At 60.3% G+C, this 18,529-nt stretch overlaps 1 protein-coding gene across 1 annotated transcript; it reads right to left on the bottom strand.

The window, feature by feature from the left end:
* Positions 1 to 567: 567 nt before the first annotated feature.
* STARD3 (StAR related lipid transfer domain containing 3) lies at positions 568 to 17,717 on the bottom strand. The gene is made up of 15 exons (XM_027746876.2): positions 17,658 to 17,717; positions 13,641 to 13,896; positions 11,112 to 11,189; positions 10,830 to 10,907; positions 10,667 to 10,720; positions 10,449 to 10,566; positions 9,339 to 9,434; positions 8,426 to 8,481; positions 7,645 to 7,737; positions 6,410 to 6,472; positions 5,365 to 5,460; positions 4,800 to 4,879; positions 4,333 to 4,437; positions 3,116 to 3,209; positions 568 to 1,237 (listed from the first exon to the last, which is right to left on the bottom strand). The coding sequence occupies exons 2-15, from the start codon at positions 13,851 to 13,853 to the stop codon at positions 1,133 to 1,135; spliced, it is 1,329 nt and encodes a 442-aa protein (XP_027602677.1). The 5' UTR covers positions 13,854 to 13,896; positions 17,658 to 17,717; the 3' UTR covers positions 568 to 1,132.
* Positions 17,718 to 18,529: the final 812 nt, after the last annotated feature.

Raw genomic sequence — 18,529 nt, 5'->3', positions numbered from 1 at the left:
CCAGCCACCCCCCAGCTGTGGGGGTCCCACCCCAGGGAAGCATCGAGGGTTGGGGGGCACGGGGGGCACCCGGGGTAGAGGTGGAGACTCCTCGTCCATGGAGCTGCCGGTGCCACCATGGGGTGGGGGACAGTGACACCCCGGAGCAGGGACACCCCCAGCCACTGCCACCACCCACGGCCAAAGGAGCCTGGAGACCCCACCCTTTGTGCCCGGGGCGGGGGGAGGGCTCTGGGGTGACCCCATTGCTGGGCTTCGATCCCCGCGGGTGACAAAGGGCACGAGGGGCACGAGGAGCTGCAAACAGTGCAAGGCTTTAATTCCCCCCTCACAGACTTGGGGGGGGGTCAGGGGCAGATCCCCAGGCCATGGGGAAGGGGGGGGTGCAGAGAGCCCCGGGGGGGGGTTGCTCTGGGTGCCCCCCCTCCCTTCGTGCAGCCCCCGCGTGCGGGGGGGGCCCCGCGCTGCTGCTGCTGCTGCTGCTGCTGCTGTTTTTAGAGCAGCACACGGAGCTCACAGGTAGAGAAACCGCAGTCGCCCCCGCGCCCCCCCAACCCCCAACCCCCCCTCCCACACCCCCAAAAAGGATCAAAGTCTCTGCTTAAGGCAAATCCCGCGCCAGGAGCTGCGGGATCGGGAAGGGGGAAGGGCTCACCCGGCCCCATGGAGGGGGTTTGTGCAGTCCCAGCCGTGCCCTGGGGTGGGGGGCACAGCCCCGGGGGGCACAGGGAGTGTGGGGGGGCACAGGCTGTGCCTAAACCCCAAAGTCAGAGCTGGCACGGGGCTCGGCTGTGCCCTCACCCTGTCGCAGCCTCCACTCCCGTCCCCTCTTCCTTGAGGCGCAAGGACAGGAATTTGGGGGTCACAGCTGAGCCCCCACCCCCTGTGTGGGGCAGGAGAGGGTCACACCTGCCCTGTGTGGGGCAGGGGGGGTCAGCCCAGCCCCAGAGAAGGGCAGGGCAGGGGTTTGGCACGTAACAGTCAGTGGTTCCAGGGCCCCAACGAGGGGGCAGGAGGAGCTGAGCCCCCTGCCCGGGGTCAGCCCAGCGCTGGCAGCAGGGGGTCCTCTCCCTGGGGAGGGGGTGTAGGGTCCTGTCCCCCCCTCCGGAGCAGAGAGGGCTGTGGAATGTCCTCAGGGCTTGGAGCAGAGCTCGGCCATGCGCTGGCGCAGGTGGAAGGCGAACTCGAACATGGTGGCAGCCAGGCTCTGGTGGATCAGGTACCGCGGCAGCCGACCCTGCAGGGACACAACGGGGCTGGCACAGGGCTGGGGACTGACCCCATCCCACCCCAGGGCCTTCCAGGGACACAGAATCACGAGCACAAGTTTGGGAATGGGAGCTGTCCTCATCCCACCCCGGGGAGTTCCCGGGATGCAGGAGCCATGGGTGAGGTTTGGGGCTGGGGGCTGGTCCCCTTCCCACCCCAAGGGGTGTTCCAGGGACACAAGTGAGGGTTTTGGGCCGAGGGGCTGCTCCTGTTTCAATCCAAGAAGTTCCAGAGACTTGAAGCCATGAGCAGGATTTGGGGCTGGGGTCTGACCCCATCCCATCCCACCCCATCCCAGGGGGTTCCAGGGACAGGGACACAGAGCCACGAGCAAGGTTTGGGGCTGGGGGCTCCGGAGGGGCTCCAGGGATGCAGGAGCCCTCTGTGAGGTTTGGGATGGGGGCTCCAGGGATGCTCCAGGGATGCTCCAGGAGCACCACGGTGCGGAGCTGCGGCTCTCGCGGAGCTCCGATCCGGGGGAGGATCTGCAACGTGGTTTGATTTCCCTAAAAAAGCCCTGCACGACTCACCCCCACCCGCCTCAGCCTCGGCTCTGTGATGGGAGATCCAGGAAAAAAATAATAATCCCAGTCCCTGCGGGGGGGAGGGAGCCCAGGCAGGACCGGGAGCTGCTCCAGGGGTCCCGAGCAGGGAGGGATGAGTGGGTAACTATCCTGGGGGTCAGGCAGGCACAGGACACCCCCCTGCCCTCAGATTGGGGGTTCCAGCACAGATTTTTCCCTGGAGAGGGTTTCCTCTCCGCTAAAAGGGCAGGAGAGTGCGAGGCTGCTGTTCCAGGGGCCATTTCAGTCACCTCCCCACACGGACCCAAACACACACACGTGCGGAATCCTGGAATCCTCCCCCCTCCCGGAGCAGGAAGGGATGAGCCACGGGCTATAAATACCCCTCCAGGGCCAAAGGAAGCAGCGAGCAGCTCCGGAGGGGGTCTGGGCACTGGCAGAGCCCCTCGGGAAGGTGCTGGGAGCAGTTGGGGGTTATTTATAGCTCGGCCACTCCGGAATTCCTCCCACCACGGAGGCGGCTCCGGCCCGGGAAGCACAAGGAACCTCTTCTCTTTCCGAGCCCCATCACAGGGATTTGTTTACCCCCCTCAAACCCCTTACAGGCATCGGAGCCAGATCCATGAAGGAGAAAACACATCCCTGGCACAACGGGGGCGGGAGGGCACTGCCCCGCTCCAGAGCACTTCCCAAAGCCTTTGGCAAGGCAGGCAGGAGCCTCTGGGGGAGGGGAGGGGAGAGGGCCGTGGGAGGGGAGGGAGGGGAGGGCTGGGGCTGCTGCAGCACAGCGATGAATGGAGCCTTTGTGCCGCTGCGGCAGCACCGTTACCACGTCAACCTTCCGCGGGGGCAGGAACGAGCCGGCTCCGCTCCTGCTCCCACTCCCGCCCCATCCCGGGCCCTCCCGGGCCACCCTTTTGTCCGGGACACCGGCAAGGCCACTGGCAACAGCTCCACAAAGAGCTCCGGACCTGGGAAACCTCATTCCCCCCGGGTGGATACGGGGTGGCCGTGGTTGTATCGGGGGGTGTTGGAGCTGGGAATTGCCCCTTCGGAGTGTTCCTGGGAGCAGCCAGGCACAGCTCCTGTGGCCAACAGTTTTTTGTTCCCAAACTGGATAAAAACCTCCCTTACCCCAGTGCTGCACTCAGGTAAGGAAGAGCTTCCCCATCTCCTCATCGGGAGGAGGGGGGGATTTTGGGGTAGTTCAACCTCCACCTGAGTCCCTTCAGGGCAGTGTTTGATAAGGAACCACTCCCATGGCTGCTGGGATCCAGGAGCCCCCGGGGAGAGCTGCACTGGGGACCAGGAACCGGCTTTACCTTCAGATCCGTGTTGAGAATCCAGATGAAGGTGCAGACCCTGGGGTTGCTGGGACACTTGAGCACGATGAATCCTCCGGGTCCATTCTCACCCCTGTGGAGCAGAGCCAAGAGGATCAGCCAGAGCCAGGGCTGGCTGGAATCCTGCACTGCTCTGGGATGCTCCGTGCGGGTCCCGCCCGGCAGCCAGGGCCGGGGCCCGGCGGGGCAGGAGCAGGTGTGGAGAGCCCAGGAAGGTGTTCCTTGGCTCCAGGTGCACGAGCCAGCACGGCAGGGCAGGCTTCCCACAGGTGCCTTGGCAGCGGTGGTGCCAGAGCAGCAGCTCTGCCTCTGGACGGTGCCAGCTCTTCCCCACGGGAAGGTTTCCCAGCCAGGCACAACTAAGAGGTCCCAGGGAAGCCCTGTGTGCTCAGGACAGGTTCAGGACAAGGATCCTGTCACTCCAGCCCCCAGATCCTTGCTGGCACCATCTGATCCATCCCCGACACGGGAGCTGTGCACACACACACAGCCCAGACACAGGTTTCCCTTCCCTCCCCAGAACACACTGTTTTCACTGGGTATATTTGTTCAAGGATTTTTCCAGGCCTCGAAGTCCCCTGCTCTTAAATGGAGTGAGGCAGCTCTGAGATAAAATGGCAATTACTTTAACCAGATTATTGGGAAAAACGACGTGGGAGCGCAGCGGCACAGCTGGGCCCCGGCAGGAACAAGGAGTCCTTGTCTGCTGAGCCCGACCCTGCCAGGACCCAGCACCAGCCTGGCCCTTCTGAACGGGAGAGGCCAAAGCCCTGCTGAGATTTTGGGAGCTGCTCCATCCTTCTTTCACCCACGGGACCTTCTCTCCATGTCTTAAACTCGGTTTACGAGGAGCACAAGGCATGTGAGAGGCTGGGAGTACATCCAGGTGCTTACTGCCCCTCCGAAATTCCTGCTGCACAAACAGGATGCAGACTGGGACGGGGCTGGTGCTGCTGCTGGTTGGGCACCTCCACTCCCCTGAGCTGGGAAACGCCCCAGCAACACTGACAGCAACAGAGAGTTTCTTGAACAAAGGGAGACGAGCAAGGGAAGCGAGGTTTGGCTCCACAAATAGCTCGGCTTCCTGCAAGCCCTGCCAGGAAAGGCAGCAGGGTTTGCAGCTAAGTGGCTCTTTGCCCTAAAGCTTCGTTTGAAGTGAGTGATCCCAGCTGAGAAAAAGAGCCCCTGGCTCTTACCTGACGTACTTGGAGAGAGGAGGCTTCAGGCTGTGCGTGGTCGATATCCCTGAGGAAACGTACCTGTCCCTTCTCCTCTCGATCCGACGCACGTTCACGAAATCCCTGAGCAAAGAAAGGGCACTGCCTGCTCAGCACACACACATGGCATGTGGAGGGAACAGATCCCGCTCCCCTGATTGCTGGGAAAGGCTGTGGCAGGGCTGTGTCAACACAGGGACAAAGCACAGCCAGCACTGATATGTGGGAGCCCGACCGAGCGGCCGCCTGAGGTTTGGAGCTCTGAGAATCCTGCCAGGAATGTCTGGAGGAAAATTTCAGGGGCTGCTCGCCCTTGGGAGGGTCACACAGCAGTGACACCGGAGCTCCCAGCCAGCCCAGAGCGTTCCCAGTGCCCTCAGAGGGCTCTCCCCGTGGTTTGGGGGCTGTTTTGGGGGCTCAGCATGAACAGAGTAGGATGAACTGACCTTGGGGAAACCACCCCTCCGGCAGCTCCGGCCGCCACGTCGTACGAGACAATCGTGTTGTCCTCGATCCGCTGCAAGATCTGGGGAGGGGATAAATAAAAACAAGAGAGGTTCGCTCAGGCTGTGCCTCCAAGTGCCAAGAGCTGGGGGATACAGACCCTCCCCCAAACCAGCACTGGGATCAGAGCACCCACAGGTTCTCTGGCAGCGGAGGGGGGCGAGTTCGCTGCTGGTGTGCGACGGGTTTGCCTCCTGAGTTTTTTGGGGGGCACAGGTGTCACCTCCAGCTCCCCAGCACAACGCCCAGACGCTCCAGCGAGCACAGGCAGGCTCAGCTCAGCCTTGGCCCCTCTCCCTGCCCACCTCACGGGCTCTTGGCCGGGCTCAGGCAGCGGCTGCCGTGGCGCTGGGATGAGCGGCGGAGATTTAACGCCTCAGCGACTGGGACCCAGCTCGGCTCCAGCACGGCCTGGGCACTGCCAGCAGCCTGTGCTGGGCTGGGAAGCTCCAGCTCTCCGCTCCAAGGAGCTCCTGTGATTAAGCCATCTTTGTCCAGCACGCTCACCTGGCACGCTGCCACTGTTCTGTTCCACAGGATCATCTTCTCCGGCTGGAGAATCACCTCCTGGTAAACCAGCTCGGGAGAGCACTGCAGGAAAGCCTGAGGACACAGCCAGAGCAGTCAGCCAGGCCCTCTGCTCCCCTTGGGGAAGATTATTTTTAAGGAACACAGGGCAGGACACAAAGGACAAGGGGGATCATATTGGAGAGCGGCCTGGCTTGCGTGCAGCCAAAGCCACGGGTGTCACCCCTGTCCCAGTGCTCCCAGGGGACTGGGGGGCACAAACCCACAGGATTTGGGAGCACTGAGCTCTGTGCTGGTGTGAAGGCAAGGATCTGTCTGTTTGCCTCCTCTCCCACCCCAATTCCCAGCAGCTCCCCGTGCACCATGGCTTCGGGAAGCCGCATTTTAGACTCTCCAAGCCATTCCAAGCTCCACCACGCCCACCATCCATTCCCCCCCCTACACATCCCCACGGGACCGGGGATCTTTGGAGGCAAACGGTTAATGCAGTAAAAGTGGGACCATCCAGCTTTTCCTGGTGAACACACACAAGAGCTGCTCCACTGGCAGCTCCTGCCAGCGAGGCAACATATGCACTGGAACAAAGAGAAGCCACGGCAGCGCCGCCGCTTCATTAGAGCGTGGTTCCCAGCCAAGGCTCTCCAGCTTGGGAGAGGGCACGGAGCAAGGCACTTCCGAGCGGCTCTTCCCGGTGCCAGGCAGCAGCAGACGCCTGCTCAGCCCTGGTCTTGCTGGCAATTAGTTCCAATTAGCCTCCTTGGTCAGATTAGCCCGAGATGCTGGGGTTGGAAGCGAGTCTTGCAGTCACCTGCTCCCAATTCTCCCGGCAGAGTCCGGGGCCCGGGATGTTTGCTGGGGAGTTTGTCTGCCGGCCAAGGGGTTTTCCTGGAGAGATTCCCCAGTGCAGTTCATCTGTCTCAAGCACAGGGAGCGTGTTTTGCAGCCCTGACCTGTCCTGAAAGCTGAGCTGTGGCCCTTTGCCTGTGCCAGACTGGCTGAGGAATCGATCCAGGGAGGTTCTTACCTTTAAAATAAAGGTCTTGCCGTGGAAAGGGATTTCAAAAGTGTAAACAACATCACCAAAGTCCTGTGCAAGAGATAAGAAAGTTGTATTTGTGTAAGCAAAATGAATTGCTCCTATCTGGGGTGAAGCCAGGCAAAACCCTGAGGCTCCTGCCACCCCGAGGGATCCCCTTCTCCCCTCCAATGTCCCCCTGTCCCCCACAGCAGGCACAGAAACCGCCCCGAGCACGTTTCAGCTGGCCATGCCCAAATTTCCATCAACAAAACAACATCCAGAGAGGCAGCAGGGGTGAGACAGAAAAAGAATCCGCCCCGTGCCAGCCTGCAAACCCCACGTCAAGGTCAAACTCTCTTTGCAGCACCGGGGCAGGAGAGGGGGGTCGGTGCCAGCACTGCCGGTGCCACCGATGCCGGAGCTGAGCCCCCCTGAGGGGCTGGGCATGGGCACAGGAAAACCTTTCATCGTTAGCCCTGTGTTAAACTCTGATTAGTCTATTTAAATCCATCCCCCTTTGGAAAAAGAAAACAATCTGCCCAGCTAGTTTGGCATCAGACAAAGGATCACTTGACAGGGGAATTTGAAACACCAGATGAGACAGCACTTTGCAGGGCTCGCACCTCCCCAGTCGTGTTTCCACCTCGGGAAAAAAAAAACCTGGTTGGGTTTGGGGGACAGAGACACCTCCTCTTTCTCCCCACCCTTCAGAGCTCTGGACACCCCAGAAAACTCTGGGGTGGGCAAAGACACATCCCAGATTTACACTCCAGGTCCCTGTGCTGGGGAAGGGGGGACACCAGTGGATTTGGGGGTGGGGAGAGCAGTTTGTACCCCACACTTCCTGCTGCCACGTGGGCCAAGACCCCAGTTTGGGTCCGCCCAGCAGGCTCCAAGGCACCTTTCTATGGAGTAAGAGCTGAGCTGGAGCCATGGGAGCAGCATTCCAGTGCTCACCCCAAAGGTGAGCCCTCCAACCCTGCCCACCCACCACTGGCCAGAGGGAGGAGGGCTGGGCTCCTGCTCCCGTCAAACTGCAAGGCAATTAAACGTCTAATTAAATAAGAGGAGATTTTGCATTTAACTGAACTGGAAGAGATTCCTAATTCAATCAGGTAATTGTAACGCTTGTTAATTTTTCATGGCGCAAGGAGGCTTCCAAAGCCTCGTTTGTCCCGGTTTTTGCTAAGCCATCCGTGCCCTCTGCCAGCTCTGGGAGGAGGGGGTCACACCACACTTGCATTGTTTTTCTCGAACTTCCAGTTCTCCTCCTGGGCGAGGATTTGGTCCACGACCTCCATGGCCTCCTTGCCTTGCCGGACATACTCCTTTTCCTGGGAAAGCAGGGAGGGTTTCATTAGCTGGGCATGCAGGAGGCCTGAGAGGGGTGTGTAAGGCTGCTCCCCCCCCCTCCCCGACTCTCCAGGCTGGCACAGGGAAAAGGGGATCAGAAATCTCTTAATTTGGGTCACAGAGGCCTCATTTTGGAGCTCCAAGTCACGCTCCCCGCCCTGGCTCGGATCCACACACCAGCTGCGGCTCCTGCCTCAGCGTGAGGGCTTCCAGCAGGCAAAGGGCTCTGGGATGTGCAGCTTCCTTCCTGGAGCAGCCACAATGGGGGCTGAACGGCAGCAGGACCATTGGAAAAGGCCACAAAGCCCGTGCCCAGCCAGGTTTTGGGGAGGTGAAGGGCCACCCCGCAAGTCATGGGGACAGGGAGGTGATGCCCGTGCTGGAATGCGACCAAAAAAGCAGGGATGGAAGGAGGACAGGCAGGAGCAGAGCCAGGACACATCCCTGTGGGACGCTGCAGGGAAGAAGACACAGCCCTGGGGGAGTGGGGTGAAGCTGGGGGGCTCAGGGGACCCTTCCTGTGGTGGCCACGAGGGGCTCAGCCACACATCCCCAGAGCAGAGGGTGTGGAATGGGGGACAGCAGGACGGGGGAGATTCCCACAGCCCCACATCAGCCTGGAGAGGGACAGGGACAGTCCCAGCCTCGGGCTGTGCTGCCTCAGTTTACCTGAGCTGTCAAGGGCTTTCTCCCTGTGCCTTCCTCATCCGACTCATTGTCTGACCCTGCGGGGAAACACCCAATTAATTCACAGTTAACGAAGGTCCCACTGATACAACCCTCTGACCTTCTCCTGGGGGCAGTGTCTGATCCCTGTCCCGTATCCAACGGGAAGGGCTGTCTGTGAGGATGACTCCAGCCCTGTGTCCCTGAACACCTGCTCAGCTCTGGAAGGCTGGGCTCATCCTGGGTGTCACCTACACCAGGATAACAGCTCTGGAAGGCTGAGCTCATCCTGGGTGTCACCTACACCAGGATAACAGCTCTGGAAGGCTGAGCTCATCCTGGGTGTCACCTACACTGGGATAACAGCTCTGGAAGGCTGAGCTCATCCTGGGTGTCACCTACACCAGGATAACAGCTCTGGAAGGCTGAGCTCATCCTGGGTGTCACCTACACCAGGATAACAGCTCTGGAAGGCTGAGCTCATCCCGAGTGTCACCTACACTGGGATAACAGCTCCAGGTGACATCTCCCTGCTCCAGTGCCAGCACAGTTGGGGTACCAGGGAAGTTTCCCAGGGCAGGGAAGTGCTGCCAGCCCTGTTCCTCCCCTGCCTGTGCCCACCCACCCCCGTGCCCTCATCCCCAGGCAGCCTTTTCCAAGCACACAGCTCAGAGGATTTAATCCCAAGCCCACACAAGGCTCTGGTTTCCCAGGGAGCTGCATCCTGGCACGTGGGGCCCAGGGTGGCTCCGACAAAAAGGTGGCACGGGGACAGTGTGGAGGGTGAGGAGAGGGGTCCCTGTTTGGCAGTGTCAGTTCTTGGAGGCTCAGGGAAGAGATGTGGAGGTGAGGAATGTCGTGAGGATGAGCTGGGAAGGGAGGGAAGGGCTCAGGGGAGGAGAACAGCACTTCTTACCTGCAAAGGACTCAGGGGGGGAGTAGAATTGCCCCTCAGAGAGGGCCCGGGGGTAGAGCAGGGGCCGTGAGGCCGCAGCCTGGGCTGCCAGGTACCCTGGGAACGGGAGCACAGGGATTACACACTGGCATCCCCACCCAGGGGTCCCAGCCCTGCCCAAACACCCTCCCAGCCACTCGTTTCCCACATTTTCCCCTGAGTTTTCCCACTGACACCACCCAGCCCATGAGCTTTGCAGCTCCTGTTGCCTCATCTTTTGTCTGAGACGTTTTATCTGCCCGGAGATCAATGGGCTCTTCTGCCTGTCAAATAATCCAAAGGCGATTAAGCATCTAATTAAATAAGAGCTTCCCCTGGAAGCAATTTGGAACCTGAGCCTAATCCAATAGAGGCATTAAACACTTGATCATTTTTCATCTTAAAGCCTCCTTGCAAGACCCAAACATCCTCTGGTGCTTTCCAGTCAGTCACAGCATTTCTGATCCAGCCCTGCCTGACAAATGCCCCCTCGTTCAGTGCCACTTCCCAGCCAGTGAGGCCTGGAAGAGGGACAAATCCTTGTGCTGCTGCAGGAATGGGCAGCTATTCCAGTCCAGGATGAGCACCCACTTCCTGGAAGGACCCTGGGGGTTACAGGGTGACGTGGAAAGCATTAGGTCAGGCTCAGTTTGTGCTCAGGGTGACCTCAGAGACCACAGGCTGTGGAATGTCACACCCCATAACTCACACCGTGCCCCATAACTGCAGCAATCCCCTTGAAAAGGTCTCCAGACAGATCCAAACACAGGGATCAGGGACATGGAGTCCAACACTCCGCCTGGCATTTGCCTCACTGCTTCCAAACACCTTCTCCCATGCAGAGGATCCAGACACTGGGGAATCTGGCACATTTTTCTCCCCTCAATTAAAAGATGCTTTTTATAATCTGGTATTTTCTTCCCCTGAAGGGACTCGTACACCATTAGCAGAACTGAGTCAGGCACTTCCCATCCCAGCCAGCCTGGAGATGCCTTCTCCAGAAATGTCAGATAAAAGGTGCTGTCAAAGCAGCAGCAACCCCAGGCCTGGTGCTTTCATCCAACCCCTACCAGGGAGGAGCGAGGTACTCACATCGCTCCTCTTCTGCTTCCTGAGTGAGGACTTTAAAATCCAGGAACCAGGTCTCCAGCCAGGCAATGACAAACGAGACGATGGGAAGCAAGTAGCCAAAAGCCCCTTTGGTCAGAAGCTGCATTGAGGAAAACACAGGGAATTACCCAAATGGGATTAAAAAAAAAACCAAACCAACCAGCATCAAGGAAGCACGAAGGGAGCGCAGGGAAACCAACCTCGGAGAGGATGACCTTCACAATCAGGAAGGCACTGGAGACCAGTGTGGTGACCTGGAACGTGAATTGACGTGGCTCAGATAAACAAATAAGCGCCTCAGATCCCCGTGAAGCCCAGGGGGAGAGGGAAAATGAAACCAGGAGAGGCCAAAGTGGCTCTTACCGCGATGACCCACCAGTGGCGCAGGCGGATGACGGCGTAGCCCAGGAGCAGCACCACGAACCGAAACAGGGCCAGGAGCTGCACCAACACCCCCCCAGAGACACCAGTCACTGCCCCTGCCCCAGTGCCAGCTGCTGGGGGGGCAGGGACAGGCGCCAGCTCTCGAGGGACAGGCGGGGTCGAGGCTGTGACCGGCTGGGAATCAAGGCTTGGGTTGTGGGGACACTCCAGACCCTCCCTGTCCCCCCTTCCCCGAGGCCTGCAGGAGGCTGAGATACTCACAAATATGTCAAAGAAAGAGCTCTTGAACTTGTAATCGATGATTTCATCCTTCAGGTTCTTCTGGATGCCATCCTTGGTCTGAGGGGAGAGACAGGGAAGCAGGAAGCTGCTGAGTGCACTGATAAGGAACTCCCGGGAGAAGGAGCCCGGCCAAGCAGTGCCTGGGGTTATGGCCAGGGCAAGGAAGGCACCTGGAATACAAATGCTGCCCAGCACAGGAGCAGGGAGGATCCCACAGCACATTTCCCCCCGGGATTCACACTGAGGAGCGTGAGTTGGGCAGGCAGGGACATTAAACACCTCCATGTGCTGCTTTCCAACACCCAAATCCGCTCCTCTGGCTCAGCACAGCCAGAGCCACCAAATCCTGAAGGCCCTGGGTGGGCACCTCCCACTGCTTCCAAGTGACAGACTTCAGAGGAACGGGAGGAGACGTGGAAAAAGTGGAAAACCACAGGAAAATGCTTCTGCAGCACCTTCAGTAACTCACTGAGCCATCAGAACATCTCCCTGCCAGGGCTCTCGGGGTCAGCCGGGACCTGGAGGGGGGTTTAAGGATCCTCCTCCTGCCAAGCACTGAGGGGTCCCCTCTCCCTCCTTCCCAGCCACAGCTTCCCACAGCTCACAGCAGCACTCCAGGAAACGTGACTGAAGGAGGGAACCAGCAGGTTCAAACGTGCTGGCAAAGGGAAGAGGGAGGAGAGGAGGATGCCCAGCCACGGGCACTGAGGGAACCTGGAAGAGGCAAAACCACTCTCCGGGATTCACGGAAAAGGCTCAGAGAGGAGCATTCCCGCCTCACCCCGAGATAATCCCGGGTCTGACAGCCCTGGTACCACAAATCCTGGGAGCTGGGATGGCTGTTTGTGAGGAGATGGGACAAGTGCTGCACCTTCAGGCTGTTGGTCCGAGCTGGGCCCAGCTGGCTGGGAGGGGCTGGATGTGAGGAGCTCTTGGATGGGCTGCGAGGAACGAGGTGCTGGATCTCGGGCCAGCACTTGGCAGGAGGTGTCCTGGCACCCTCCAAGGTCAGGAGAGGAGCCATTGGGAAGGGATCCCTCTGGGCAAGGGCTGGGGCTTAAAATCCAGGGAGAGGGGGGCAAGGAGAGGGGGTAAAGCAGTGCTGGGCTGTTCCTCCAGCTGGTCTCTGGCCACGGGACTTGTGCCAGCTTTGCCACCGAGAGCCTCTTCCCACACCACGGGATGCTCCAGGAGGGATGAGACACAGGCAAAGCTCTGGGTGTTGGCTTTTGGGGGCTGTTTTCAGCTCAAACACAGGCTGTGGACAAGGCAGACAAACGACCCGAGGCATCTCTTTGTCTCTGCAGAATTACAGTTTGCTCTTAACGAGGGGCAATTTGCTCAGCTTATCTCTGAGCCGAGGAAACCGTTGGGATAACAAAAAGGGAAAAAAAAAAGGCCCATTAGTCATGATACCAAATCGTTGCTCTTCATAACCAGGCAAATAAGCTGCTCTAATAGCTTTAAATATGCAGCATTTCGGCTCGGGGCCCAAATATCAGCAGTTAGTCACTCATTAATGGCTACCTGAACGACCCACGCTCGGCATCACCCTGGTGACCGAGCCAGGATTATCTCCCCGGGGCTGGAATTGCTGGTTTGGAGGCAGCACCTCCCCCTGGGAGAACTGGGACAGGAGCAGGAGGCCGGGGTCCAAACTGGGCGTGCTGGACACCACTGGCATCGCTGGAATGCTGGCTGGGAGATGGTTTTTCCTAAGGGGATGAAGGGCAGGGGTCTCCTGGGGCTCCCAGGGCAGGGTGAGGAGCTGCTGCCAGGACAATCTGTTAAGTGCAGACACACAGCGATAAGAAGGGCAGAGATAAGGGTTGTAAAAGTGAGCAGGATCCAGTGCTGATAACCAAGGCCAGAGCCCGGGGTCTATCAGATCATCTCTTCCAGGGAAGGACATGGAGTGCCTAAAACCAGTCAGGACTGATCCAGGGAAAATAAAAACAAAACACAGCCCAGGGAGGGACCTGGGCCCGGTGGGACTGGGGTAAATAAACTGGATTTTCCCGGTGGTTGCAACACGGAGCAAAGGCAGCAGTTTGTGACAGTCAGAGGGGACCAAGCCCCTCGTGTTACAGTCCCTTGGGAAGTGGAACAGCACCTCCAGCTTTCCAAAGCTGAGATTAGCAGCAGTATTTTGGGATCAAAGCCCCTCAAGGATCCTCCCCTGCTCAGAGAACACGACAGCAGCGAGCCCAGGGGGCAGCTTTGCTTAAGGCCAGGGGAGCAGCAAGGAAATTTGGCTCAACCTGGTGATTCCAGGAGCCCTGGATCTCCTTAGAACACAACACAGCGTCACAGGGACGGTGTTAACGACCCTGGACAGCCCCCACAGAGCCCGGGGCAGGAAACGAGCTGGACTTTAGTTTACACTCAGGAACAGCCAGCGCTGGGAAGAGCAAACAAAGATTGGTCCCAGGAGTGCTGGGACAGAGCAATCAACTGAGGGAGCCTAAACAGGGCAAAGATTCCCGGGTTTTGTTTCCTCCAACTCACATTGAGCTCGATGATCCAGAGCAGGGAGATGAAGAGCAGGTCGAAGGTGACGAAGAGGCAGAAGGTCCTCCTCACATCTGAGATGACCTTCCTCTTCTCCGGGGACAAGAAGTAGGGGGAGAAGCCCTGGCTCTGGGAGAGGGAGGAGCTGATGGAGGCGATGGCTGGCAGGCTGCGTTCCAGGTCGTGCTGCAGGTCCGTGGGCTTGTTCATCCTCCGGGATCGGCACCGGGAACGTCGGCCGCGGCAGCGTCACCTGCGGGGGGACACCGGGGACACTCAGACACCCCTCCTGCCACCCCCCAGAGGCAAATAATCCCATGAAGATCAGATACTGGGAAGGAATTCCTCCCTGTGAGGGTGGGGAGGCCCTGGCACAGGTTGCCCAGAGAAGCTGTGGCTGCCCCAGCCCTGGAAGTGTCCAAGGCCAGGTTGGAGCAACCTGGGATAGTGGAAGGTGTCCCAGCCCATGGCAAGGGGTGGGACTGGATGGGCTTTAATGCTGTGACAGCAGAAAAAGGAGCCCCAAACCTCGCAGAGGTGCCATGGCAGAAGGAAAAGGGGCCACAGACCCCATGGAGATGCCATGGAAGCAGAAAAAGGGGCTGCAAACCCCATGGAGACGGTGTGACGGAACGAAAAGGGACCCCAAACCTCATGGAGACACCGTGGTAGCAGGAAAAGGGGCTGCAAACCCCACAGAAAGGCCGTGACAGGAGGCAAAAGGGGCCGCAAACCCCACAAAAAGATGTCATGGAAGCAGGGAAAGGGGCCTCAGGATGTTTCAGGAGCAGTGCCCAGGATCACCTCACACTTCCCTGTGCAGGGAAGGCAAAGCCTCGGGAGCCGAGGGCACAGATCCCAACCTGCACAGCCAGGACAGGACCCTGCTCCCCCCAGGGGTGGGATGGTGGGTCTGGTGCCCAGCTGGGCCAGGCAGAGCAGCAGGGAGGCAGCAGGGAAGGGGCTGCTTCGTGTCCCAGCCCAGGGCTGGCGGTGCCGGGCACACGCGGCCCCGGCACGAGCGAGGTGCTGGAATTCTGAGCCTGTTTTCCTGCAGCTGTGCCAAGCATTGTACTGAGATGTTTCCTCTCCGTCAGAGGAGCACAAGGAGGGCCCTGTGGAGCTGGAGCGTGACACGGGCACGGGAGACAAACACGGAACGAGGATGCCAGAACAGGTCGGACCAGGGATCTGTCAGTGCCACCTCCCAGTCACCCCCACAGCCTCCCTCCCTCCCAAACCCTCCCAAACCATCCTCTGGGATGTTCTGCCTCCCAAAAGAACCCCCTCCCGGACTGTTTGTGGCGTGAGCTCTGGGGCAGTTCCATGCCTGCTGGGATTCATCCACGACAGACCCCAACTGCAACAACCAGGGAAAAACAACACAGGGCTGTGCCCAGGCCTTTGGGAAGGGGCAATCCATGGGGGCAGGCGAAGCTGCCAAGCCCCCTGGACACTGGAGCACCGAGCACGGCCTGATTTGGGGAGATCTGGGGCTCATCTGGATCCCTGAGCCAGCGGCCCCTGCGTCCCATCCCCGGGGAGCAGCAGGGCCGGGAAGGGAACAAAGCTGGACTCCTGTCAAGTCCCTGCTAGTCCCTCTCTCGGAGGCGCTTCCAAAGGAGCTGGAAGCCCTGTCACTTCGGATCAGCCGCTCCAGGCGCCGGGCCCGGCTCAAAGTGACAAAAGTTAAGGACATCTGGGGGGGATAAATAATAAATCACCTCACGCCGGGGCCGCAGCCGCCCCCTCCCCCCCTCCTACAGCACTTTGCACTTAGGCAGCCCCCTCCTCCCAACTTCCACAGCGCTTTAAAATCACCCTGGGAGGCTCCAGGGACCCGATCCCGGGATGCCGAGGGGCCAGGGCAGGGGGTTGGGACACGGCAGGACATGGGGACACGAGGACACGACAGGACACAGGGATATGGGGACACGGCAGCCCTGGTGCAGCTCATCCATCATTAATCCCAGCCTTCCCAAGGAGGTTTAAGCTTGGTTTGGAACATACATCCCCCCCCTCCGCCATCCCAAACCATCCAGGCACCACGGATTCCCGAGGGAACACCACAGCACCGTGGGGCAGGAATGTTGGAAGGCTGAGAGCAGGGCCTGGATGAGAGGGAGCGGAGCAAGGCGGCTGTTCCTGGGTGGCAGATGAATTATTGAGCTCCCTGGTGCTGTATTATGCATTCCAGCATCCTCCGCATCCCGCTCGCTCCCGCAGCCGGGAATGGGGGGGGGGGGTGTCAGCCGAGGGTCGGGCTCTGCTCCCAGGGAATGAGGACGGGACCAGAGGGAGGAATTCCTTCATGGAAAGGGTGGTCAGGCACCGGAAGGGGCTGCCCAGGGAATGGTGGAGTCCCCATCCCTGGAATGTTCACCAAAAAAAAGCTGTGGCTGCGGCACGTGGGGATGTGGGTTAGTGGTGACAATTAAGGGTTGGACTTGGTGGCCTTGGAGGGCTTTTCCAGCCTAAATGACTCCATGATCCCGCTCCAGCAAGGGGCACACAGGGGGGACACTGCAGGGACCCCCCAGAGCTTCTCTGCCTCAAAAAAAGGGGATTTTTTGACTCTGAGGGAGGATTTTTGCTGGTGAAACCTCCTGGTTTGGGAATCAGGAGGCGACAGGGGCTGCAGGGACCAGGGGTGATTCCATATGGGCAGGGAATCCCAGTGGGAAGTGAGCATGGAAGAGAGGTGGAGGGTTGGGATCCTGATCCAATATCCAGCACCAGCAGGCAGGGAAACACCCCCAGCCCGGTGCCACCACCCCAAAACACCCCCAGCTCAGTGTCACCACCCCAAAACACCCCCAGCCCAGTGTCACCACCCCAAAACACCCCCAGCCCAGTGTCACCACCCCAAAACACCCCCAGCCCAGTGTCACCACCCCAAAACACCCCTAAGTTCAGTGTCACCACCCCAAAACACCCCCAGCCCAGTGTCACCACCCCAAAACACCACGAGGACAGTGCCAGCAGGACTCTGGGCACCAAACCATCCTCGGGTACCTCCTGTCCCTGCCACAGCCCCTCAAAGCCCCCTGTCACCCCCTCCCCGGGGTGTCACCCCCTCCCCCTCCCCGGCTCCTCATTAGCCCCATTTGCATGTTAATGACCTGTCTCCAAGTCAGGAGGTTTTTTTTCTTCCCATCTCGTGACTCCACTTCTCCTTCCTCCCTCGCCTCCCTGTTCCCGTGACAACCCCTCTTGTCACCTCTCCCGGGATGTGCAGCTCGGGAACACCCCAAAAGCCCCTCTGCAGCCCCCCCCCCCGCCCCGAGTCAGCACCGGGAGCCGGCAAAGGGGGTCCCTGGGGCCTTCCCCGTGCCCCCAGGAGGGGACGGAGCCCGGGGGCTCTTCCGAGACCCCCCCGGAGCAGTGGGAAGTGTTTGGGATCACAGCCGGGACCCTCCACCCCGCAGCCCCCCCGGGATCACTGTGGGGTGTCCCAGAGGTCGGAGTTTGCCGTGGGATTGAGGAGAGGGCAGGGCTGGGACCCCCAAGAGCCTGTGGGACCCCCCCGAGCCCCTCTGTCCTACAATGAGCCCCCGATGGGCCCCCCTAAAAGCCCCTCTGTCCTACAATTAAGCCCCCCAAAAGCCCTTCTACCCCCCCAAGGAACCTCTCAGTCCTACAAGGAGCCCCCCAGAGCCTCTCTGCTCCACGAGGAGCCCCCTGAGATCCCCCCACCAGCCCCGGTGCCCCCCGACAGCCCCTCCCCGGTACCGGGACGCCCCCTCCTCCCCCTCGCCATTCCCGGTTCGCAGCCGCTCTCGGGGCTCCCGGTCCCGCCGATGAACCGGGAGCGGGGGGTGGGGGTGGTCAGAGCGTTTAACGGGCCCGTCCCTACCCCGGGACTCCCCCGGGACAGCCCCGTCCCGTCCCCACCGGCGGCCGCGCTCCCGGGCTCGCGGCGGCACCGGGGCCCTCGCACAGGGGCCGGGGCCGTGTCTGAGCCCCGCCGAGGTGCCCCCGGGCCCCCCAAAGCCCCCCCGATCCCTCCGGTACCTCCCGGTGCCGGGTCCGGTCCCGCCGGGAGCCGCTTCCGGCCCCGCCGTCACCTCCGACCCCGGAAGGGAAACGGCGGCACCGACCATCGCTGGCCGCGGGGGGGGCGGGGGGGACCATTCACACCGGGGGGGACACTGGGGCTGGGAGAGACCATTGATATCATTGCGGGGGGGTCTGTGAAGCTGGGAGAGACCATTGTACATGGAGGGGGAATCTATGGGGCTGGAAGAGACCATTCACCATGAGGGGGTCAGTGGGGCTGGGAGATTCCATTCCCAAAGTGGGAGGGGGATCCGAGGGGTGAAGGAAAGACCATTCGCTATGGGGGGGGGGGAGGATGTCTGTGGGGTGAGGGAGGGAGAGACCATTCAGCACTGTGGGAGGCAGAATCCATGGGCCTGGGAGAGACCATTCCCAAAGGGGAGGTGGATCAGTGGGGCTGGGAAGGACCATTCTGCACACTGGGAGGGAGAGAGATGTCCATGGACATCTTGGACATGGACTTGGTCCTGCCCCATATCCCCCTTCTCTGGCCCCCAGAACACCCCCATCCCCTGCCCCACACCTCTGAGCTGTCACCACCCCCATATGGGGGTCGAGACCACCCAAACACAGGGGTCAGGACCCCCTATAAACAGGGGTCAGAACCACCCCCCCACCGGGGGTCAGGAGCCCCCCACATGGGGATCAGAGTCCCCCAGACACAGGGGTCAGGACCCCCCAAACACAAGGGGGTCAGAAAGCCCCAAACACAGAGGTCAAGACTCCCCCAACAGGCTCAGGAGCCCCCAAACAAAGGGCTCAGAAGCCCCCAAACAAGGAGGTCAGGACTCCTCCCACATGAGGGTCAGAGCCCCCCAAATCATGGG

Source organism: Pipra filicauda, unplaced genomic scaffold (assembly GCF_003945595.2).
Source record: "Pipra filicauda isolate LSUMZ 115617 unplaced genomic scaffold, ASM394559v2 scaffold579_size272245_pilon, whole genome shotgun sequence".
Taxonomy (NCBI): Eukaryota; Metazoa; Chordata; class Aves; order Passeriformes; family Pipridae; genus Pipra; species Pipra filicauda.
Note: the sequence above shows the minus strand (reverse complement) of the source record. Positions and strands in the feature narration are given on the sequence as shown.

Excerpts from the sequence above, each read along its gene's own strand:
- STARD3 (XM_027746876.2), bottom strand. The coding sequence starts at position 13,853 with ATGAACAAGCCCACGGACCTGCAGCACGACCTGGAACGCAGCCTGCCA. Across the intron at positions 4,880-5,364 it reads GAACAGTGGCAGCGTGCCAG|ATCTTGCAGCGGATCGAGGA; the intron begins GTGAGCGTGCTG and ends TCCCCTCCCCAG. Across the intron at positions 4,438-4,799 it reads GGAGGGGTGGTTTCCCCAAG|GGATTTCGTGAACGTGCGTC; the intron begins GTCAGTTCATCC and ends TTCTTTGCTCAG.